At 35.5% G+C, this 26,150-nt stretch overlaps 1 protein-coding gene across 1 annotated transcript in view; it reads right to left on the bottom strand.

Annotated features, from left to right (window-relative positions):
* The window catches only part of LOC150092745 (ATP-dependent RNA helicase A-like), a 337,554-nt gene that overhangs the window by 178,225 nt on the left and 133,179 nt on the right, over window positions 1–26,150 (bottom strand). The window contains 2 exon segments of the mRNA XM_090414778.1: window positions 2,902–2,979; window positions 15,388–15,549. Coding sequence (XP_090270904.1) covers window positions 2,902–2,979; window positions 15,388–15,549 — 240 coding nt within the window.

Below are 26,150 nucleotides of genomic sequence, written 5' to 3'. Positions count from 1 at the left end.
ATAATACAACTTTGTAACACCCACACCCTCTGCAACGTACATTTTCTTCAGGAACATTCATTAAGTTTTGAAATGAAATCTAGACCACCAAGGAGATGCTCTCTCACCAACTGTTCAATCTGGCATTGGTAAAAGGTAATCAGAGACCTAAATGAACAAATGAGAATGGAAATGAATGGGAATAAACATCCAATTAAAAGGGAAAATATGAACAAATTCTTATTTCTGGTGATAAAACAATATTATTCAATTCAAGAAGAAAGGAGACATAATAGCTCAATCCCAATCAATCTATCCACATTTTGAGAAGGAAGTGCATGAGCAAGGAGAAAGTTTTCTTTCTTCTCTGTTCTTCACTGTTTTCTATTTTCAGAACAGCTTGTTTAATGCATCATTGTAAATCTGTTTTACTGCATGTTCTCTGCTTGTGGTAGTGGGACCACTTCCTGAAGCAGCTGTAGGCTATGTTATGTTTCACATAACATAGCCAATGTTATGTGAACATGCAGTCAATTTTTCCTTAATCTTTTGGATATGTGTTAAATATTCTGTTGCCAAATATGATTTAGCATTAAAGCAATCTATCAAGGACTAGAATAAGGACAGAAAACTATTTAGATATGATTAACTGCCATATCACTATAAACATACAGTTTAAAAAACCAAACTTTTTAATAGTAGGGCTAATATATTAATTGAAGGCAGCATAGAGTTTTGTTGTATAAAAGTCCTCTAACAATCAACATGAATCATTAAACCCTGGAGTACTTAACATCAGTTAAATGCTAAGTTACATGAAAAATAGCTTCAATAGTCCACAAAGTATCAAAGTCTTACCAACTCCAATCCAAATGTCCTTTCTTTCTCTAATCAGTTTTATCTTGAAACAAGGTAAGTTTAGTATGAGATTTCCTTTTCAAATTGATTTACAGATACCCAGTCTTTCTTGCAAGAATTTTCCTTTATCTCTAAACAGTTTCAAAACTTTCCAGTATGTGCAAATATTCTCAAATCTCAAAACACATCTGACTAACCTTATTGGTTCTTTCAGCCACTGCCAACGTGGGATGATCTTTGCAGCCTTGCGCTATGGATCAGATGCTGCTGTTACCCGATGCTCCCCCAGGGAGTATTTAATTTCCCTCCTACTACTCATATCTGAGAAGCATTCCCCTATCTGCCACCTGGAGATGTGCCCTTTGGAGTTTTTGCTGCAACAAATTTTGCAACATCATCATGGCTACACTACAGGTGTTATAGATCTTTGTTTTGAGACATCTAAGTGTAATTACTATAAGAGAGGAGATTGGTTTTCTTTTTTTTAAAAAACTAAAAGTGATTAAGCCAATCTCACATTTCTATATAAAAATGGCTAACTGAAATGTGTTTCCTACTTCGGCCTCCTCCTCCCAATGATAACCAGCCAAAGAACAAGTGCAATACAAATAGTTTTCTATTTGTGCATTACCATCCCTAAGAGACTCCCAAGTAATATACGAGGGTGGTCTCTGAAAAGTTCTCGGCATCAACCATAGATGGCAACACTATCAACAAGATTTTTTTTTCTAAGTTGGTACATCTGTCATAAGCATCCATGTGAAATTGCAAGTCATTCTATCTAGTAGTTTGTTTCATACAGCTGTCTGAAGCAAAAGTGTTGCCTGCATCCCTTGAAATGGATAAAATTGAGTATTGTGCAGTTAATAAAATTCTTTGTAAAAGAAGGTTTTACGGCAAAAGAAATTCATTCGAGGTTCATAAAAGTTTCTCTTTCGTTTTCGACAATTAAAAAATGGGCTGCAAGTTGTGGCCATACCAGCATTGAAGATGATCCACATGAAGGACATCCAAAAACTGTAACAACACCAGAAATCATTGAACGAGTGCATGATATGGTATTGGATGACCAGCGAGTCAAAGTGCGTGAAGTTGCTGGGACTATAGGCATTTCAAAAGAACATGTAGGATATATTTTGCTTGAAGAATTGCAAATGAAAAAGCTTTGCACAAGATTGGTGCTGCATTTGCTCACAGCAGATCAAAAACACATGCGCATGAAAATCTCTGAACAGTTTTGGAGCATTTTAACAAGAATAAAACTGATTTTGTGCATCGATTTATTACTATGGATAAGACTTGGATTCACCATCACACACCAGAATCCAAACAGTGGACAGAAGCTGGTTGTTCAGCACCAAAGAAGACAAAGTCGGTTCCATTAGCAGGAAAGGTCATTGCAATCAGTGTTTTGGGATGCTAAAGGCATTTTGTTTATTAATTATCTTGAAAATGGTAAAACAATAATTGGGGAATATCATTCCCATCTCTTAACCAGACCAGAAGAAAAAATTCTTTAGAAAAGAACTGATTTGCAGAATTAAAAAAGCATCTTTCATCAGGACAATGCACCTGACCACAAAAGTGTTTTGGCAATGGGAAAATTAAAGGATATGCACTATGAATTCTTGGAACATCCACCCTATTCCCTACATTTGGCTCCCTCTGACTTCTATCTCTTCTCAAAACTAAAACTCTTCCCCATTGGTCAGTGTTTTTCTTCGAATCAAGAGGTGATTGCAGCTGTAGAGGAGTGTTTTGCAGATCTTACTGAGAACCACTACAGGGACGGGATAATGGTGCTCAAATAAATGTATTAGTCTTAAGGGAGATTATGTTGAAAAATAAAAATAATTTTGAAACTATAAATTTGTTCTTTCATTGTTAGGCCAAGAACTTTTCAGACCAACCTCGTATATCAACATATGCTAAAAAGAAGAATGGAATAAGGTATAAGCTTTAATCGTAAAGGCAAAACTTTAATCCTTAATGGAAAAACTTTTCAATGTACATTCAATAATGGAGAAAATAGAATAAAATCAGTATTAATAAAGATGAAATGACCTGTTGTGACTTAGAATCATTCCTAAGCTTTTCTTCTTGGGCAATTCTTAATTCTTGGCTAATCTGACGAAGTCCCATCTGCAAAAAAGGGAAATAAAAGGTAGAAAAATAATTTATAATCTCTAATGAAAGGCAACAAAAGCTGTGCTAATAGTATTTGTAGAATGTAGACAACATGTAACATAGTATTGTACACAATACTATGTTACATGTTGCATTTTTAGCTATTATAGAAATTCTAAAGCAATTAATTATCATGAAAATGGCATTTAAATAACACCAAAAAAAAAAAAAAAAACCTTCACGAATTCAACATTATGATATATACATGGCATGCATCATCACTTATGAACAGCCAAAATCTTGCTTATTTTTGATTGAATCTCAAGAATCAAACCACACTATGGTTCATACAGACACTTGTGAACTTGTAAAAAGGTATTCTATATCAGAATGTTAAATCTAATACTGATGTGTTTGACTTTATTTGCCTATGACTTTTTGTCATATTTAGTTGCACTCATCTGCTGTCTTTTGAGCTCTCCTAATTCTGACAACCATGTTGACCTCTGACATTCATTCCCAGAATGATTTTCTGCAGTCCCAGTAACTGAACATTCAGTGAAGTAATTTACTGATAACTAAATGTTCACAACTCCAACTGCCTTCTCTTTCTCGTTCTGAGGAAGAGGTGCAGAAGTATTTCTTTTAAATAGCAATCTAAGCAAAACTGCCTATCTACTGACCAGTACACTAGATAACCTTCTCCACTCCAAAACCTTTGATCTTTTACATAACCAGTTCTTCATATTATAAAGTAGAGTCGCCTTTTCGTAAGACCTTTCACTTTCCCCAAAATTACCTCCATCTTTGTCCTATGGCACTGGAATGGCAGCATATAGAATAACCTCTAGTATTTCTACTCTTCCTATACACAATATGCTCTAAACTAGGGTTTGTGTGCTGGGAAATTTTTGAATCATTCTTGAGTCCCAGGAAAAATAGCAAGACAAAGGCTTCTCGTATAAATTTAATAATTTTGAATTTTAATAAAATAAGTATTGTATCATATAGATTATATGCTGATTACTAAAATCTGATAACAAATTAATGAAAATATTTGACTGTAAATAACTATATTATTTATTTTATACATCAATTGTATTTCTTTTAAATATAATATAATAATATCATTATATGACTACTTCAATTTATCCCTGAGAACAGGTTGACCCTCCCCTTAATTATATGATTAATCTACCCTATATATATATATATAAATAAAATAAGCCTTTTTATGTCACGTTTTGAAACTCAGGGGCTACCCTGAGTGTCGAGTCTTCAAAATTCGAGTCATCAGAATTCAAGGCGAACCGGCCTACCAGTCCAGAACACGGGGGAGGGGGGGGGGTTATCCTTTTTATCAGATGGCTCATAATTATTACAGTTAAACAAAAACAAAAAAAACTATCAGTAGCCAACACTTCTATGCTGTAAAATATGTTAAAGTTATTATTTTTCATTTTTTCAAAATGTAATTTACATTACATTATCAAATGTAATGTAAATCTTATAATTTCAATATTTGCACTTTAGCTTCAAAATGAAAATAAATCAATCCAAAGTTTAGAAACACTAAGAAATGTAAAAATAAGGAAGCAGCTTGGTGCAGTTATTGTCCAAAGCAGATTTCATGTAAGGGATCAAACATTAGTGGACCAATGAAGAATTTAGAATATGTAAATCACATATCAAATGAAAAGCTGGGAAAAAAACAGACCCTTCAAGTAGTCAAAATTAATTAAGGCTGATCAGTCAATTTTAAAACTTTTGTTAAACGGGAAGATTAAGTGAAGTTATATCTAGGTTGGCCACCAAAGATGAAATCTCAATTCAAACAATAGTCAATAATTCTTTTATATCTGTATTAATTTCAAAGCAAAATTATGTATTATTAAAATACCAGAAAAATATCTTAAGTTAATTTTTGACTTCGATGAACAGAAAAAGGACCAAAAATACCAAAAATTAAAAAAAATTAACAGAACTGGATTAACTTTGGATGAGCAGGCCAGTATTAAATATAAAAGATATTTCAGTCTTTTTGTTCATTCAGATGATGCAATCTGAATTTAGTATCAGATGATGCTAAATGAATTAATTTAGGATTCATATATCCAGATAAATGTTCACCAATTATTGCCAATTCATTTAGCAGTATGTGATGCATTTTATAAAAATATAATAAACAAATAATGAATTAGACAAGAAAATGAGTCCAAGAATTCCAAGTCCCGGGACTGTATAGTCCCAGAACTTGGAAAATAAATGCCTTGAGTCTCCGGAATAGAAAAATAGCCAAGATTCAGAAACCTTACCCTGAATTAAGTTTTAATTTTTGATAGAATGAAGGTTTCATTTTTTATTTCATTCAAAACTGATGCACAGTATTCAAACTATTATTTAACAACACATCAATGTCAAAGATTGCAAAACCTCAATAAATAGCTTAAGATGAACTCCAGAATCATTCTCAGCCTATGGTGAAGCCCAAGGGCTAAGAATAATGAGAATGAGTGACAAGATCTGCTCAGCAAAATGTCGTCTTCTGGTCTATCTTTATTATCCTCCAAAATTGGGTAACTTTTTATTCTCTGTCCTTGATCCCATGAGATGTAGCTAGAAGATCAGAGTTCAGGACATTGTATACCTCGAAGGATCTAAAAGGTTCCGGCAATTGGGCGCAACAAGGTTTATCAAATGAAAAGAAGCAATGGAGTTACTGTCATCTGTGAAGCTAATCCTATCCATCATCTATGGATAGGATTTGAAGTATGTGAGAGCAGGTCATTTATTTACAGGATGAAGGGAGTGAGTGAAATTACAGAATTTGGGATACTTCTGCATTGGTGGGGGAATCTGAGCAGGACAACCATCCACCATGACTCATAGTGAAGGACCTGTGAGAATGTTGGCGATCCAGTTGTAGAGGGTGGAAGGCAGACCAAAGAATGGAAGTTTATCAAGTAAGCCCCTATGCCAAACCTGATCAAATCTGTTTGAGTCAAAAGCAACCATGTGAACTTTGGTGAAGATGGGAGTGGTGAAGAGACTAGAAGATCAGCTGTAGATCAAGAGTGGTCGAATCCATATTGCTGATCACTGATTAGTTAGTAGGTCTCTGGTGCAGAAGTTGGCTATTGATATTGTCCAAAGTTTTAGAGAAAAAAGCAAGAGCAATTAGTAGTTTGATGGCTGACTTTTATCATCTTTCTTTGGAATTAGTTAGACATGGGCCTGTTTAAGATGGGTTGAAGAGGTAATTCTGTAACTGAACAGAGTTGTAACTCTGTTCCAACATAAAAATGTGCACAAATTCACATGGAGAGAAGAGGCAAGGAATAAGAAAAGTCTCATTGACTATGTTATTGTTGATAGTGATGTTTTCTCCCTGGTTCAGGACACCAGAGTGTACAGAGGATTTGAAATTGGAAGCGATCACTATTTAGTCTTGAGCAGGATAAAATTGAATTTCATATTGAAAAGAATAACATGTAAGACAGTTTTAAAGCAAATAAAAGTTGAGCAGCTCTCAGATGTGAACTGTAGACTAAAATACACAAAGCTTATTGAAGAAAAAATGAAAGAGTTTGAGAACAGGAATCAAACCTTGGAGATTCAGTGGCAAACTCTGAAGAAAACATTGATTGATTCTGCCAGAGAGGCATGTGGTGAGGTTGTCTGTAAGGATAGAAAAATTAGAACTCCATGGTGGACACAGGAAGTTAAAGAGGCAGTGAAGGAAAAGAAGAAAGCATATCAAAAGTTCCTGGCAAATACGTCAGCTTGTGCTCTTAGCAAATACAGAGACAAATGCAAGAATGCTAAACAGTGTGTAAAACTAGCTAAACAAAAGTCATGGGAGAACTTTGGCAAGAATATAGAAAATAAATATCAAGAAGGTGGCAAAATATTCTGGAGGTTGTTGAAGAAGCTTAGGAATGGAGGAAAGTGTGCTGTAAAAGGAGTTAGAAATGATAAAGGTGACATGAAAACGGGAGAAAAAGATATCCATGAAGTATGGAGTAATTACTTTGAAAAACTGCTAAATGAAACAAGCAGTGATGACAGCACAGTGGTAAAAAACACTGACCAGGCATGCAGTCAGGAATACATATCCATACTTGAAGTAGAAAAAGCCATCAAAGGCTTGAATGAAATGTGCAAAGGCAGTAGGAGTAGATGATATTCGACCAGAAATGCTGAATTATGGTGGTATAAGAGTCTTACAGTGGCTGCACTGCATAGTTCAGAAAGCTTGGGCAGAGGGACGAATTCCCGATGATTGGAGTAGAGCTCTCATAGTACCCATATATAAAAAGGGAAATAAAACTGAATGTGAGAATTACAGAGGTATTTCCCTACTAAGTGTTCCTGGCAAGATCTATGCAAGTATACTTGAGAAACGGTTGAGAAGAATTGTGAAGAAAAGCTTGGTGAAGAACAAGCTGGATTCAGGCCAAATAGAGGCTGTCAGGTCAGATCTTCACTTTACGACAAATAGCTGAGTAAACATGGGAATAACAAAGATCTGTATTAAAGTTTTGTAGATTTGGAAAAGGCATATGACAAGGTGCCAAGAGAGAAGCTATTCAATACGCTGCAGTTATATGGTGTCAATGGGGCATTATATCAAGCAATACTTAATCTTTATTTGAGTTGTAAGTCAGCAGTTAGAATTGAAGGAAGTACAGGAAGATGGTTTAATGTTAAATCTGGTGTGAGACAAGGATGTACATTATCCCCTCTGTTATTCATTATCTATATGGATCACATTACGAAGGAAAGTGGTATTAAACATGATATCAAAATTGGAGATGTTAATGTCAGCTCTTTGCTTTATGCGGATGATGTTATACTTATAAATACAAGTCTGCAAGATTCTCTGACTAAATTGAATAGCTGTTGTAATAGATATGGTATGAAGGTCAGCAATAAAAAGACAAAGATAATGAAAATAGGCAGAATCATTGAAAATGTCAACTGTGTTGTGAATGGAGAACCTGTGGAACGAGTAAAACATTTCAGCTATTTAGGCACGATTTTTACTGAAGATGGTAAATTAAATATAGAAATAGACAACAGAATCAGCAAAGTTGGTATGGTGGGAAGTCAATTGAATAAATTCATGGAATAAGAGAGAAATTAGTCGGAACACTAAATTAGCTGTATACAAGACAGTGTTCAAACCAGTTTTAATTTATGGATCTGAGAGCTGGGTCAGAAGTAAAACACTTGACCAAAGACTAGAGACCACAGATAGGAGAGTCCTGAGAAAGATTATAGGTGTGAACAGATGGCATCAAAGGCAATATTATATTAAAAATGAGGATATTAGGAAAGAGCTTGACATTGTCAGCATCCAGGAATGCATTAGCAGAGATAATCTCACCCCCCCCCCATTTACCAAGCAGTTCTTGGTAAATGGGGGGGGGGGGGCTTTGCCTTAATCACCAATGCACGAAATGGAAGAGAAGAATGATGCCGGTCAGTCTTGTCTTTTGATGAGATGGCTATGGTGTCATCTGGATGTGAAAGTGGTGGAAAGATGGGTGGACAAAAGTTGCATCCAATGGCCTTGGCAAGGGACCAGAGGCCTCAACTGCTATTTGGGGCAGGTAAGTTTAGTTTACAGCATTTGGCCCTTGAAAATCTGATTTGGACTTGTTGCTGGTTCTTTTACAACTATTGAAAGCTGTGATGTAAGGAAAGTGGATAGCTGGAGTTTGGGTCTTGAGCTACTTGTGTGTATGCAGTTTTTTTGCCTGTACTGTGTTCAACTTTGATAACAAGGGTTTGGAAGATGTCTGGTGACATTCCTGTGAGGATGATTTCTGTTATTCAGTCTGACTAAGTGCTTAGATCAGAACTGAAGTCAGACCATGAGAAAGGGGTGGTAGAGGCCACAAGTGTCATCCCATTTGGCCCTCGTAATGTCAAATGGTGAAAGTTGTTCCATGACAGATGAGACTTGTATAAAACTGTGTTCAGAATTACCAGGAGAATTCACCTCTATGGTATATTTGGAAGGAAAGCTTGTTAAGAAGCTTCCTTCTGCCACCAAGCGTGGTGGCAGATTGGAGGAAGTTGTCAGGTATTCTGGTAGGGACATTAACATCTGCATACGGTAATTGTTAATGACAAATACTTCGGCATCCCTACATGCTTGATCAGCAAAACTGGAGAAGGGAAGCCAATTTTGAAGTGTAGATATTGAACTCTCCAAGAAGAATGATCTCATTAACCCATTTTATCCCATTGTACTCATTTGAGTACAGCACTTAAAATTGCCTAGCGGTGACATTTCTTGCACGACAGTCAAACATCGGGGAAGGTTACAGTTTTAGCAAGCCCTATTCTGCCACATTTTCACAAATTACAAGTTAGGTGACGCTGTAGTCATACTTTTTCAGTACATATTCTAAAACTGACCTGTCAATTCCTGTATGGTAATTCAAGTGCTTTATTTCTTGTAGTTTTTTTGAATATTTTTTCATTGTGCTGACTTTATGTGTTACAAAGGTAAGTACTAAATACATTTTTTATATATCAGCACCTCTGTTTGATTATGGGTTGAGAACACGTACAAAATGGACCTGTACTCATTTGAGAATGGTGGGCTTATAAGGAGTCAATATATATATTTTTTTTGTTCTAGGTTTAGTACCTCTGAAGAAATGGACCCACATGAATTTCAGCCAATAAGTCCAGTTCAGTTTTATGGAAAGCATTACAGAATACTTGGGTTAGCTGCAGACGACGTAGCAAATTCCAATCACCAAGATATATCCGTAGTTATTCATTCCTCCCGATGTTGATTATCAAACGGATAATGTGGTTATTGATGACAATGACCTTCAGCCTGACCACCTTCCCAATGATGTTCCAGGGGAAATAGAGCTTCATTATGCGAGTGACGAATCAGACAGCGATGATGATCTTCCTCTAGCCACGATAAGACAACGTTGCTTGCCTGCGCAAGGTAAAGTAATTAGCAACAAGCCCGTATGGACAGAAGATATCTCAGACATCAGTATGGCAGTAACTACAGGGTAATGTGAGTCCATCTGAGTAATGTGAAGGATCAAATCCAAAATAAACTCCAGTTGAAATATTTGAAAGATCAATAAAGAAACTATTACTGTTATTATTGAACAGACCAATCTGTACGCTACGCAGAACAATAATCATGTATTTCAAGTAACGGAAGAAGACATCAAGGTATTTATCGCAATTCTACTTTTGAGTGGATACCACAGATTGCCAAGAGAGCGTCACTATTGGTGTTTAGATGAGGATCTCCTGGTTCCCCCAGTGGCCAACAGTATGTCAAGGAACTGTTTTCAAGAAAAATCTACATTTGGCTGATAATTCACAAATTGATAAAATGTATAAAATAAAACCTTTAATGGATAAACTAAATAAAAAATTTCAACAGTCTTGCATATTCAACAAAAGTCTCTCAATAGATGAAGCCATGATCAAGTATTTTGGGCATCACTCTGCTAAGCAGTTCATAAGGGGCAATCTGGTCAGGTTTGGCTACAAAGATTGGATGTGTTGTAGCTCAAGTGGTTATTGCTACAAATTCAATACGTATTGCAGCGCAATACCTGGTTACCAGAAAAACACTGCTCTGCCTTTTGGATCAAGAGTTGTTTTGAATATGTTGGATATTGTTGTTGAGCCTTCAGATCATGAAATATTCTTTGATAATTATTTCACAAGCTACAATTTGATACAAACCCTAAAGGAGAAAGGATTTAGAGCCACAGGCACAGCAAGAGAAATTCGCATAAAAAAGTGTCCTTTGCTTTCTTCCAATGAAATGAAAAAGAAGAGTCATGGATATTTTGAATATCGTTACAACAAAACTAGTTGGCTACTTTTTGTGAAATGGAAAGACAATAATGTTATCGTGTCATCAAATTACGATTTAGTGGAGCCACTTTCAAAAGTAAAACATTGGTGTTCTACTGCCAAAGAAAAGATAGACGTGCCTCAACTAAAACTGTTTTCCTCGTATAATGCTTCAATGGGAGGTGTCGATCTTTTTGACCAAGCTGTCAATACTTACAGAATTAGCATACAAGGAAAGAAATGGTGGTGGCCAATTTTTACTCACATGATAATGCCGCTCTTGTCAACTCTTGGCGGCTACAAATGATAGCTGATGGCAATAAAAAAATGTATTTGTTAGCTTTCCAAAGGGAGGTAGTACTTCATTATCTGAGATGTTTCCAGAAATCTACCTACTCCAGGAAACGCTCATCTGGTTCGATTCCAAACAGCCTAATTCGCAATGAAGGAGGCCACTTTCCAAAAAAAACTTGACAAACAACTTCAGTGCCAAATATGTCAAAGAGCATGTTGGGCATGTATAAAATGTGAAGTCACATTGTGTCTGGAACGTGAATGTTTCATAACATCCCACATCCAGTAGTTATTTATAATAAATAAAAGGATTTTACTATTATGTAAATTTTGATACCTGATCTGCCCATTGTACTCATACGAATACACATTTTTTTTTAAATTATGCTTATTCTTCTTCTTTTTTAACTGTCAGTATAGTGTAGCATTTTGACACATTTTCAACTAAATAATATTAAAAAATTGCCTTTTTTTAAAAAAAAAAAATTCTTGGGATCAAATGAGTTAATAAGGTTAATAACTGCAAAATATCAAAATTAAGGGAGTTGAAGATGTCAGAGTGGTTATCAGTTTGGGGAGAAACAGCAAATGAAAGTTACAGCTCAGTTTAGAGAGAAATTTTGAGACAAAGCAAATCAAACACAGTGGATGTCAATTCTGATGATTGCACAAGCACAGCCCTTGTAGCAGAAGGAAATGTGTGATGTGTAGTTTGGGCAGTGAAGGTGGACAATGACTGGTGAGCAGCCTCAGCCGGGATTCTGTTAGAAATGGTAATTCTGGTTTAGAGGACTATAAATGGTGATGCACATTGTTTATATTGCTTTTTAGGACATGAATGATGGCAAACTGGATACAGAAACTTTTTTTTTTTGTTTATTCGCTTGTTTGATCCTTTTTGAATTTTCTGTGGAAGAAATTTTACGATCTACAGTAAAATTTCTCTACAAGCACTCTACCTGGTCTCCATCCAGTCATGAACTGGTGGAGTGTGTGGCAGCACGATCTGGCACTGACTGAGAAGGAATCTTCCAGATTAATTACTAACCAGGTGAGCCCCAAGCACCAACTAGCAATTGGCAAGTGGATCCATTTTACTGCTGCACCCTTGAATAAGGAGAGTCTGGGGTCTCTACAGTGTGACTGTTACGTCATTCAGGGTTATCACTCATCACTGCATGTCAGAAGAGCTGTAGATTGGGAGAAGAAACAACACAAACCCTTGCTCTAGTGATCCAATGCAGCTGTGCACCACTTTAAGACTCCAGCAAGCAAGGTGGCAGCATTTCACTGGTCAGTGAAAAATATCCACCACCTCTAAGTATAGTTGGCATTTCCTCCAACTGGTGAGGGTGTGCATTTGCAGCAGCAATGCTAGACAGAGCCCAGGTTGTGAAAACAGGCTATACAATGGGAAGGTGGGGATGGATGACTTTAATGAGAGAATATATATTGTGATGAACAGTTCTTCACAAGCATACTTTAAGAAATTATATATAATTAGATCAATGCTACTGCCTTCTGGAGCCTTGAGAGAGTTCAGAAATGGAGGAAAGACTGCTGTAAAAGGAATTAGTTTAATTACTTTGAAAAATTGCTAAATGAAACAAGCAGTGATAAAAAACACTCAACAGGCATGCAATCAAGAATACATATCCATACTTAAAATAGAAAAAAACCACCAAAAGACTGAAATGTGGAAAGACAGCGGGAGTAGATGATATTTGACCAGAAATGCTAAAATATGGAGTATAAAAGTCTTGCAGTGGCAGCATTGCATAGTTCAGAAGACATGGATAGAGGGAAGAATTTCAGATAATTGGAGAAGAGCTCTCATAGTACCCATATATAAAAAGGGAAATAAAACTAAATCTGAGAATTGCAGAGGTATATCCCTACTGAGTTCCTGGTAAGATTTATGCAAGTATACTTGAGAAATGATTGTGGAAGGGAAGCTTGGTGAAGAACAAGATGGATTCAGGCCAAGCAGAATAGAGGCTGTCAGGATCAGATTTTCTCTTTACAACAAATAGTTGAGAAATCGTGGAAATATAACAAAGATCCATATTTAAGTTTTGTAGACCTGCACACAGCATATGACCAAGTGCCAAAAGAAAAGCTATTCAAAATGCTACAGTTATATGCAGTGGTGAGCTATGGGAATTTTAACAAAGGGCTCACATCGTCGAGGAAAAAAAAAAAAAAGAGGGGGGGAGCGGCCTAACTTAGCCCTTATAATACTTATATTGTGACTTTGTAGAGCTTCTGACAGATATATATGATAATTCCTGTAGGATATCAATCATTAATGCTAGATCTTTTAAAAATTCCAAATTGAGAAGTTGGTTTAAAAAGCCCTTATATTTATCATTCGGTGCAAAATGCTTGCATAAAGCTCAGTAATTTCTCCACAAAGCAAGAGCAATTAGTAAAGTGCAAGCTGCCCATTGTCGTCCAAACACATGGCCGATCTTTAAAATTTCAATAGCAAGGTCTTTTGCAAACATATTTAATTTATCCATAAATATTTCAAAATTTGGTCACTTAAATAGAATGGGAGAGGAAAGATTAGCAAAACAAGTGTTCTCTGCCAGATTGGCAGGAAAACGACCCAGAGGAAGACCAAGATATAGGTGGATTGATACGGTAGGTACAAAGTGCTTTAGACGATAGAAATATAAGATCTGATAATGTTGGAGTCTTGACAAGTAACAGACTGATTTGGAGGAAAATTGTAGATAGGAAGTTAGTAATGATGTAATTTTTTCATGTAGTACTGTCATATCCTGTACACCCCTTGAGGGCACATGGCAGGAATTTGATGATGATGATATTTCAAAATGATTTATTTCTTTAAAGTTTTTTTTATTGAATCGTCTAATGCTAATTGTAAACAATGAGCTACGAAATGCCAAATCACAATGTTGGGAAATTTTTGTAGAAGTTTGATTGCAACGCCCGATTTGTTTCCTAACATTACACTAGTTCCATCAGAACAAAATGCAATGAGATGATTTTTAAATAGTTATCAGAAAATCCATATGAATTTAAAGTAGCAATTATAGTAGCATGTATACATTCCGCAGTGATATTTTCTAGTTCTACAAGATTATTAAACAAGAACAACAAGAGGCTCGCAAATTTGAGAAAAATTGAACAAAGAGCCCTCGCGAGCTCCTTATAGCTCACCACTGGTTATATGGTGTCAATGGGGTATTATATCAAGCAATACTTAAACTTTGAGTTGCAAATCACAAGTTAGAATTGTACAGGAAAAATTTCAATGTTAAATCTGATGTCTGACAAGGATATGTGTTATTCCCTCTCTTATTCATAACCTATATGGATCACATTATGAAGGAAAGCGGTATTAAACCTGACATCAAAATTGGAGATGTTAATCCCAGCTCTTTACTTTATGCAGAGGACATTATATACTTTAAATAAATCCAGTACAAGTCTGCAAGATTCCATGACTAAATTTAATAACTGTTGTAATAAATTTGGTATGAAAATAGCAATAACAAGACAAAGACAATGAAAATAATTAGAAGCATCGAAAATATCAACTACACTGAATGGAGAACCTACAGAACAAGTAAAACATTTCAGCTACTTTTTAGTGAAGATGGTAAATTAAATATAGAAATAGATAAAAGAATCAACAAGGCAGTACGGTAAATCTGACTAGTATGGCCGAAATGGTATTGATCTAAGAGCTGGATTAGAAATAAAACACTTGACCAAAGACTAGAGACCATAGATATGAGAGTCCTGAGTAAGATTAGAGGCATAAACAAATGGCAATATCATATTAAAAATGAGGACATTAAGAAAGAACTTGACATTGTTAGCATCTAGGAATGTGTTAGAAGAGCTAATCTCAGGTGATATGGTCTCTTAAAACAGAACGAGACAGTAAAAATTAGCAAAACATGTGTACTCTGCCAGATTGACAGGACAAAGACCAAGATGTTGGTGGATTGATACAGTAAAAAGTGCCTTAGAAGACAGAAATATAAGATCTGAAAATGTTCTTGACAGGTAACAGATTGATTTGAAAAAAAAATTGTTGATAAGAAGTTAGTAATGATGTAAGATTTCATGTAGTATAATATCCTGTACACTCCTTGAGAGTACATGTCAGGGATTTGATGATGATAAATACTACTGACATACATTTTACAATTTAGAGTTTAGAACAAGATCAAAGAGAAAGAATCTACATCATAAAGAAAGGAAATATCAGCATTATTTAAATTCTTTATTTACTTGCGCTAATGGGCCTTCATCAATATTACAGCTTGTCCATGGATTCCAGTTTTGTTGTGGAGGGGACCAAGGAACAACTCCTCCAGGATGGGGACGGGATGATGGTTCTGCTTCAAATTTGTGTTCTGGCATCAGAGAATATGGAGTGGATGGATCTAAGTCCTAAGAAATGGAACCATAAAATAGGTTAGGTTTCTCGGAATTAATTTGACAATTAATTCCGAGAAAAAAATAAAATTACTAATTACTATTTATCTTATCCTTATAAAATTCATTTTTCATAAGAAATTATCATGTGTTATAAAATGTGAAGTACATGAAACAGCAAATACCAGAACCTGCTGCCTCTTATAGATATCAATAGAATGCATCTTGCACATCTTTTTTTTGCATATAGCTTACATTCTGCTTCATAACCATTTCAGTTTTATTGCTTTTAAATAGGTTTCGATGCAAAAAATCTTGGAAATGAAAGAAAGAGTAGTGTTAAAGAGATCAGAGCTGATAAAGGGAACAAAAAGCTGAAGATTTCTAGATTGCTAAAAAAAACAAGAATTGACAGAATGACAGGAGAAAACCTTAATATTCAAGAGAAATGCAATCAGGAATAGATTTCAGTGCATGTGACGTCAAGCCATGTTGTGCACACACTATACATCTAGCAGTAGCTCACTTTGTAGCATGTATCTTCCACTTCAGAAAGACAAGCACGTTCATACATTCAGCAACATATGACAAGAATTGTCATATGCTTTGCCAATTTGATATTTTTAGTAGTTTCATGTAAAAGTAATGTTTGTGTTCTTCAAGGCATAGAAAATATCTCAAAAAATTGTTTGAGTTGCAAATTTTTTGCACTAACACATCGCATTTGCTTTTTAAAACAGAGTTGCACTCGCATATGATGAACCTGTTGTAATGTACATTAGTATGTATATTTTCTCCTATAATTTTTGTATTATTTAACAAAATAAATGCTCTAAGAAAGGAGAAAGAGGAATATATATATACTTAATGGAAATAATATGCATCTGCATTTGATCTTTCAAACAATTCGCTGAACTTATATCTTATTTTCCTTCATCAGAAACAGATCAAACATTGTACCGAAAACTGCAGTTAAGTTTCATAGAACAATCAGATCCTTTATATTATTTCAGAAAAATTTTAAATTATTTAATATGATTTCTCATATTTTAGTCTCAAGTAAATTCACTGATACTTCAGTTTGGAAATGCAGATTTTACATGAAGACACATTTTATTACTCCTTAAGTGATTTCCAAAATAACATAAACTTTGTTTTAATCTTTTAAAATTAGCTAGGCTTTTCTTAGATTCATTGGAAAAAAAAACCCGTGAAAACTGGTCATTTTAAGAATTTTCAAGGATCTCATCTCTTCCTTCTGTTTTTTAAGAACAGAAAGAATAGATATGAGATAGATATGCATATTATTTTGAAGTTTTTAGGATATTTTATTGTATTTTCTTCTAAGTAATGTTTACTTTGTTTTGCTTGTGTGTGTGGAGTGCAGAGGTGATAGCATGTGTGCAAGTTATTCACCATATAAAGTTTCAATACATCACGTATAAGCGTATACAAACAAATCCTTGTATGTTTTATTAAAAAAAAAAAAAACTATGATGGTTTCCAACAAAATCTTCACTTACCGATTTGCTTGATAAAAGCAAAACATATACAGGGTGTTCGGGATAAATTTGACAGTTTCGTAAGGAAAAAGAAAATCTTCTTTGTATCTATTAAATTTAATGAATTGACAAAAAAACATTACAGGCAGAGTTAATTACAATACTATCAACAAGATTTACTCAAAATAACCACCATTAGCATCGATCACAGCTTCAATTCTGCTTCGGAACCTCGAACAAGCTGATGCTACAGTCTCCCTGGGAAGGGCCGCAAAAACTGTTTTAATTTTATCCATTAACTGGGCTTTTGTATTACTGGAAGTGCGATTGGTGTCTTTTTCAACTGCGCCCCATACAAAATAATCCATGGGGTTAAGGTCTGGGGAGTTTGGAGGCCAAACATTTGGACTGGTGAAGTCGTAGAAATTTTCAGACAACCATTTTTGACTTTTCCCAGAGGTGTGGCAAGGGGCCGAATCCTGCTGCCATACATACGGCCTACCATTGGCTACCCTTGTTATCCAGGGCTTGACTACAGTTAGCAACTCCACGAACAAAGCCCGAATTCCAATGCCAGGGTTCTTCAACACCTGTTCCTGCAGATTTGCGAGGAATTCTGCTGTACGAACGCAATCAGATCGTCTGCTAGGGATCTTTCTTCTTGCTACATCCTCGTAGTCACCATTGCAAGTCTCTAGTTCATGCCTGATTGTTTTTACTGTATTCAGGGAGCATTGGGCAGCAGTCGTAATATCCTTATTTTGATGGCGGGCACGAATCATCATGATACAAGTTATTCTCTTCCATGATTCAGGTGGGTTCCAGCTATCCATCCTTTCTGACATCTTGTATATGAATGAAGAAGGGTCCAAACTTTTAAATGAAGAGAAGTGTGTGTTAATACATGTAACTTACGGAAAAATATAATTAATTATAAATATGTCAAATTTATCCCGAACACCCTGTATCTGACACCTTTCTCTTCGCTCTCTGCATCCACTTATTCCATGCATATATGGAGTTCCCAAGATCCACAAGGAAAATACCCCATTTCATCCCACCGTTGAAGCATTGATTCACCAACATACAACCTTTCAAAACCTCTCGCAAAATGTTTTTCAGGCAAGTCTTCATCTTTTATTAATAACTCTATGGATTTTGTATCATACATTAAGGATATTACTGTTAAAGAAAATGAAATCATGGCTAGCTTTGACATAGTATCCTTGTTCACAAATGTTTCTACAGACGAAGTCCTGACACTTCTCAAAGACAAGTTATCCAAATAAACGTTAGCCTTACTTAGTCATTGAGTCAAGTCTGGATACTTTCAAGACACCATCTACAACAAAATCATGGTCTAGCAATGGGTAATCCTTTATCTCCTGTACTTGCCAACATTTATCTGGAAGATTTTGAAGTCAAAGCTATCTCCTATTCCTATTCCTTAGCACCTAGAATTTGGAAACGATATGTGGATGACATTTTCCTCATTTGGAGCTATGGACGTGATTCTCTCCTGGATTTCCTTGAACATCTCAATAGTCAACATCCAAATATCAAATTCACGGCTGAGTTTGAAACTAATGGCTCCCTGCCTTTCTTGGACGTGAAACTAACCCGTTTTTCTGAAAAACTTAAATTTTCGATGTACAGAAAACTGTTATAGCCCTTTACTTTGCTTTTTCTTTTATTTCTTTTATATATTTTACGCTGCTGGTCTTTATCTTTAATCTCGTCTAATATGTTACTTTAATATATACTTATTTATCTCTATTCGTCGAAGTCACTTGATATAACGTTCTTCCCCCCCTTTTTTTCTACTATATACCCTTAAAGAAAGTATTTACTTATTGATATTTTCACAGCTATCTTAATTCTCTCACATGCAAATAAAGCGTTTACTTCCTACCAAGTATTCTTTCCATTAGTTCTCTGCAGTCTCATTGGCCTCTTTATATCTTATGTTTTATCTAGTCATACAACAATCTGATAGAGTTAACCCGATAAGTATTAACAAAATTTATTTTTTTTCACTGCGCCAGCTAATACCTTGGATAGATGGGATTCTTACCCAGGGCGACCCTCTCAGAGAGATACATGAAAATTAGATCGAATTTAATCTTGTCCCTCCATTTTCTTATTTCTTCCTCACAGTCGTGGCTCGCTTTAGGAGTTTATATATAAGGATTTTACCCACTTAGTTTGTTAGTATTTTATGAGCGGTAGTTTTGAATTCATAAGACAAAAGCAGATCAGGCAGGTACTTGAATGAAACATTTTAATAAGCTTGAGGAATTATGCAAATATACATTATAGACATATTATTAGGAATGCTCTCAAGGTAAATCAAAGGCTCAAAATTCAATATACTAAACACACATGCAAACTTGACCACTATTACAAGCATCTTCAGCATAAATTCCTAGGCTAATATCATACTATCCTAATACACGTGGTCATAAATTAACACAATAACAGACTCCTTACATTAAGTTTAGCTCATTCAGAGATATTCTCGGCCTCGTAAGGCAAACAAATCTTAACACAACCTTGGCTCGTACTAAGTCATAGGCTAATCTTACAGTTCTTTAATTTTAGTCCATTACAAAATACACTCTTAGGGGATCACACTCTTCTATAGCTGGAAATAGGAATTCAAAGGTCTACCTTACCATCTCTGGTCATCAAGGCCTTCTGTTTTAGTTTCTTATGCGGATATCTCCAGTCGGACTGTACGAGTGGAATCTCAGTGGGAAAGATTGGAGGTGACACAGCAACGTTGCCTTGACCGGACGGCATCCATTTGGTTCCTCTGTTGCACGACAACGCACAGCTATCCTAGTCCAAGGATATAGCTTGGCCTATTCTTAATGCTGCGACAGATGAACCAAATGCCTTCCACGACTAGCCAGGAACTCCTCTGATGGCAAACTCAACCACTGTCTGCGAAATCTGGAACCAGGAATCCAAGAAAAAAAGGCCAGGAATGGTGTTTGCATAGCCTTTTTGTTTAATTTTCTCCTCTCGGTATTTCTCGATCTTTGTGATGTGTGCCAACATAGTCACGTGTGTTTACGTCAATCTCCTTAGCTCACTCTATTTAGTCGCACGTGTACCTGATTTCTCTTCCTGGAAGGCGCTTTGGTTTTTCTTTCCTACTTCTTTCCCTCCTTTCTTATGCATAATACAGGACGGCAAAGGTGACCCTTGAACCCAGACTCACAGGCTTAGCTATTTTAGTACAAGAGACAGAGTTCTTAAGTGGATTTGCCAGCTTACACTGATTTCTACATCTGGTCCTCACTTAATACAGATTATTTTTAACAGTTCTTTATACAATTTTATACTATTCCTAAATTGATTTGCATTTACAAAAGCTTACACTTATTCTGTTGCCAACGGTCCATATTCTCTGCCTAAGTTGTATTAAAGTTGTGACCTGGATATTTTTTAATAAACATTTCTTAGCCTTTTCAGGACACAACAATACCTACACACACCAATAGATATCTCCATAGTCAGTCCCATCATTTTCCTCCTCAGAAACTTGGAATTATTTCTACTTTGGCACATATAGCTCGCTCTCTTCTTGACGACTGATGAACTTCATAAAGAAATCAATTTTCTTACATCTACCTTCAGACTAAATGGTTATTCTCAAAAAATAACTAAAAAAATTCTTTTTAATCCTCCTAGTCGCCATACTCAAGAAATGAATAACGTTAAAGGCAATACATATTCCATACATAAGCAGTTTCTCAAAAATTAGCCAAGTATCTCAAAAAATATAACATTAGAACTTTATTTACTCTGCTTCCTAAGATGCGCTCCCTAGTGAGCTATCCAAAGCCTAGCCATCACAATCTAAAATATCCAGGTGTGTATAAGATATGGTGCGACTGCGACATCCATTACTTTGGCCAGACAGATAAGTCTATTGAATTGCATATGGAGGAGCACAGGAGAGACATCACTTACAAGAGAACAGGTGCCAGTGCTTTATCCAGCCATATCCTTTTTTCAGCCAATTCTGATGATGAAAACCATGGTCATACAATCCTTTGGGATAGATCTAACAACATTTTCCATTGCAATGACGAATTGGAGAAAGAAATTGTAGAATCTAGAGAAATTATCCTCAACCCTGTAAATTTAAATAATAATTTAAGCTATAACCTCCCAGACTGTCATTCTGCTATGATCAAATACTGGGGCTCACGAGATGGCATACGCACGCACTCACCCAACAATGTGACCAACGAAGGAACTACTTTAAATACGTTAACTACAATGTTTCATGTTAAATACGTACAGTGACTTTCCTGTGCTATTCACAGTTTTTTTTTTATCTTCAATGTTTAAGGTTTTTATTTTTATAAAAACACCTGAAGGCAGCTATAAAAAGCCGAAACTAGTCGTGTGTGATACTATTAAACCTTTTTCTCGGTTTTTGTCATTCAATTCTTTTTTTAAAAAAAAAAAAATATATATATATATATATGTATATATATATATATATATTTTTTTTTTTTTCATTGAATTTCATATTGAAAAGAATGACACATAAGAAAATTTTAAAGCGAATAAAAGTTCAGGAGCTCTCAGATGTGAAATGAAGACTAAAATACACAAAGATTATTGAAGAAAAAATGCAAGAGATTGAGAACAGGAACCAAACCTTGGAGATTCAGTGGCAAGCCTTGAAGAAAACCTTGATTGATTCAGCTAGAGAGGCATGTGGTGAAGTTGTCTGCAAGGATAGAAAAATTAGAATTCCATGGTGGACACAGGAAGTTAAAGAGGCAGTGAAGGAAAAGAAGAAAGCATATCAAAAGTTCCTGGCAAATAAGTCAGCTTGTGCTCTTAGAGAATACAGAGACAAATGTAAGAAAGCTAAACAGTGTGTAAAACTAGCTAAACAAAAGTCATGGGAGAACTTTGGCAAGAACATAGAAAATAAATATCAAGAAGGTGGCAAACTATTCTGGAGGTTGTTGAAGCTTAGGAATGGAGGAAAGAGTGCTGAAGGAGTTACAGATGATAAAGATTAAATGAAAACGGGAGAAAAAGATATCCATGAAGTATGGAGTAATTACTTTGAAAATTTGCTAAATGAAACAAGCTGTGATGACAGCACAGTGAAAAAAACACTGACCAGGCATGCAGTCAGTAATACATATCCATACTTGAAATAGAAAAAGCCATCAAAGGCTTGAAATGTGGAAAGGCAGCAGGAGTAGATGATATTCGATCAGAAATGCTGATGTATGGTGGTATAAAAGTCTTACAGTGGCTGAACTGCATAGTTCAATACGCCTGGACAGAGGGACGAATTCCAGACGATTGGAGTAGAGCTCTCTTAGTACCCATATATAAAAAGGGAAATAAAACTGAATGTGAGAATTACAGAGGTACATCCCTATTGAGTGTTCCTGGTGAGATATATGCAAGTATACTTGAGAAACAGTTCAGAAGAATTGTGGAAGAAAAGCTTGGTAAAGAACAAGCTGGATTCAGGTCAAATAGAGGCTGTCAGGATCAGATCTTCACTTTACGACAATTAGTTGAGAAAGCATGGGAATATAACAAAGATCTGTTATTTAAGTTTCATCGCTCTGGAAAAGGCATACAACAACGTGCCAAGAGAGAAGCTATTCAATATGCTACAGTTATATGGTGTCAATGGGGCATTATATCAAGCAATACTTAGTCTTTATTTGAGTTGTAAGTCAGCAGTGAGAATTGAAGGAAGTACAGGAAGATGGTTTAATGTTAAATCTGGTGTGAGACAAGGATGTACATTATCAATATGGATCATATTATGAAGGAAAGTGGTATTAAACATGATAACAGAATTGGAGATGTTAATGTCAGCTCTTTGCTTTATGCGGATGATGTTATACTTCTAAATAAATCTGCTACAAATCTGCAAGATTCTCTGATGAAATTGAATTACTGTTGTAATAGATATGGTATGAAGGTCAGCAATAAAATGACAAAGACAATGAAAATAGGCAGAATCATTGAAAATGTCAACTGTGTTGTGAATGGAGAACCTATGGAACAAGTAAAACATTTCAGCTACTTAGGCACAATTTTTAGTGAAGATGGTTAATTAAATATGGAAATAGACAACGGAATCAACAAAGCTGGTATGGTAGGAAGTCAATCGAATAAATTCATATGGAATAAGAGAGAAATTAGTAGGAACACTAAATTAGCTGTATACAAGACAGTGTTCAAACCAGTTTTAACTTATGGATCTGAGAGCTGGGTCAGAAGTAAAACACTTGACCAAAGACTAGAGACCGCAGAAATGAGATACCTGAGAAAGATTAGTGATGTGACCAGATGGCATCAATGGCAATATCATATTAAAAACAAGAATATTAGGAAAGAACTTGACATTGTTAGCATCCAGGAATGCATTAGCAGAGCTAATCTTAGGTGGTATGGTCACTTAAATAGAATGGGCGAGGAAAGATTAGCAAAACAAGTGTTCTCTGCCAGGTTGGCAGCAAAACGACCCAGAGGAAGACCAAGATATAGGTGGATTGATACGGTACAAAGTGCCTTAGACGATCTGATAATGATAATACTGGAGTCTTGACAAGTAACAGACGGTTTTTATAGGAAAATTGTAGATAGGAAGTTAGTAATGATGTAAATTTTTCATGTAGTACTATCATATCCTGTATACCCCTTGAGGGTACATGGCAGGAATTTGATGATGATGATATTTTTCATTATAAATGATTTATTATGGTTACTTATTTTTCACAAAAAAAACAAAACAAAACTATTCCTTGCATATTTCTCAATGGACTTTACAAAATATAAACATACTAATATATATATACATGAATGTATATTTCACTATGCATGCATAACTAGAGCTTAATCAGATGACATATAATTTGTTTCGAGCCAGAGTAATTGCACCATCCATAATACCACAACTGTGAATATATATTTTACTGTAATAAATCTATTGCATTTATGCATATTCTTTGTCTCAAAAGTGCATATCTATATGCAAAGGATTCATATCTAATTAATGAAGTATGAAATATAATTACCTTCTTCTTCTTCTTTCACTACGCGTTATTCCCGCTTTCTCTGCAGGGTCCGCGTGTTACTTAGATGCGACTACTTGTTAGTACCACTCCCAACCGACCTGTCGCCTGGTCTGCCGCTGGGGGGGATATATTTTTGGCTGTATAGGCATATGTTCACGGGGCCAGTTTGCCTGCTTGCGGGATGAAAAATGCCAGATAAACTGGCGGAAAAACCCTACTGCCCGCGCCCAAGACCAGCTAACTTGGCTATGGCTGATGAAGGTCCTCAAATTCCTCACGTCTTCGACGGGAATCGAACCTGGGACACTCCTTCCCCAGTCATATGGTTGCGAAGCGCAAAGCCACTATGCTAACCACGCGGACTATGAAATATAATTACCTATACCTTTAAAAACAAACATTAAATTTAGAATATTTTTTTAATTATCAGTAAATAATACAACGAGGGTTGAAGTGACTGCACTGTCAGCAGTATATGCAAATGAGCCACTGTATGAAAGCAACTGTTTTGGAGTGGTTTTCCACATCATATCTGGAGTGAAAACAACACTCCATAGCAAAATTCTTAGATAGGCAAAACAGGAGACCAGCAAAAGTCAAGCAGAAATATCCAGATAGTTGCATCAACAGAAAAGAAATGGAAAACAGAATTGAATTAGGACAAGGCAAACACAATAGGTGTTACCAAAACAAAGAAGCCAAAAACAGGCCAGTTTGGTTTAGTTTGTTTTATTGGCACAAAGACTACAATGGTGATATTGTGCCATAACAAAAGTTTGCAGCAGTACACAAAGTTTAAGAAAGTTACAAAAATTTAACAAAAGAGTATTTACACATAGACGAAATGGCAGCAAAGGCTACATTTGCACACAGATAATCAAAAATACATTAGTAAATAAAAAAAAAATAAAGATATATGCTAAAATGCACAAAGTTAATTTATACAGTGTCTTCATATAAATAAAATTATAGAAAAAAATAACACCTGGCATAAGATCCGAGGCCACAGCGACACAAAATAATCAAAAATGCATCAGCATAAAAATGTATAAAACTGTATAAGGACAACAATACACAAGGTTAAAAAGTTACAGCCATTCACAGGCAATTAAGGATAAAATCGATAAAAGTCAAGTTAAACAATTTTTTTTTAAATAATGAAACCTGTGATGCGATCATAATTAAAAGAAAATTATAATCATAATTATAAGTTAAACAATATGGCTTTCACAAAAAACAAACCTGCAGCAGTTACTACAGTCAAGTAGTAAATATATGCATAAGATTAAATTAAGCAATGTGATATCTACATATAAGCAGAAGTACAGTAGAGGCTACAGCAGCAGATAAGTAGTTAGTTGAGGACAACTTAGCATATATGTAAAAACTTGATCTTTGTACAAACAAAGATCAAGGTAAGATCAGATATAAATTAAGCCACAGTACTACACAAAGTTGGAGATTAGAGCAGTATATAAATAGTTAAGGTGATTTATTAAATAATATATATGTACTAAAATTTAATTGAATAACATGGTATCTGCATATGAGTAAAATCACAAGAAAGTTGTAGCAGAACCTAAACAGTCAATGATAAGTAATAAGATTATGTGTATGTACAAAATTGAGTGATGTGGGATCTACTGTCAAATGTGCTTATACAGGCTGATTTTTTGTAGAAATTTAAAAACATCATACAATTTGAGCCCCATGGCATTTGTCTGGGCGTATAGGGCTGAGGAAGATGATTAAAGATGCTATTCTTTTTTTTGTGAGGCGCCAGCATTCCACCAGAATACGATTAATGGTGAGACGAGTGTTGTATTCCTTGCACATATATCATCTGACCCACTCAGTATATATGAGTGGGTCAGATGACTATGGCCTATGCAGAGCATAGCTAGAACTACTACTACTTCTCTCCTGTTCCTACATTGACTAGACTGCCAGTGCCTAATTTCAGGTTTAATCTCATGCAGTTTGTTGGTGCTTCCTGCCAGAAGTACTGCCCATTGGACTTTTAACTTTGATC

The sequence above is a fragment of the Typopeltis vanoorti genome, chromosome 25, assembly GCF_054136105.1.
Source record: "Typopeltis vanoorti isolate ZY-2024b chromosome 25, IOZ_Tvanoo_1.0, whole genome shotgun sequence".
Taxonomy (NCBI): domain Eukaryota; kingdom Metazoa; phylum Arthropoda; class Arachnida; order Uropygi; family Thelyphonidae; genus Typopeltis; species Typopeltis vanoorti.
The sequence above is the reverse complement of the archived record's forward strand: the minus strand, read 5'-3'. Positions and strand labels throughout refer to the sequence as shown.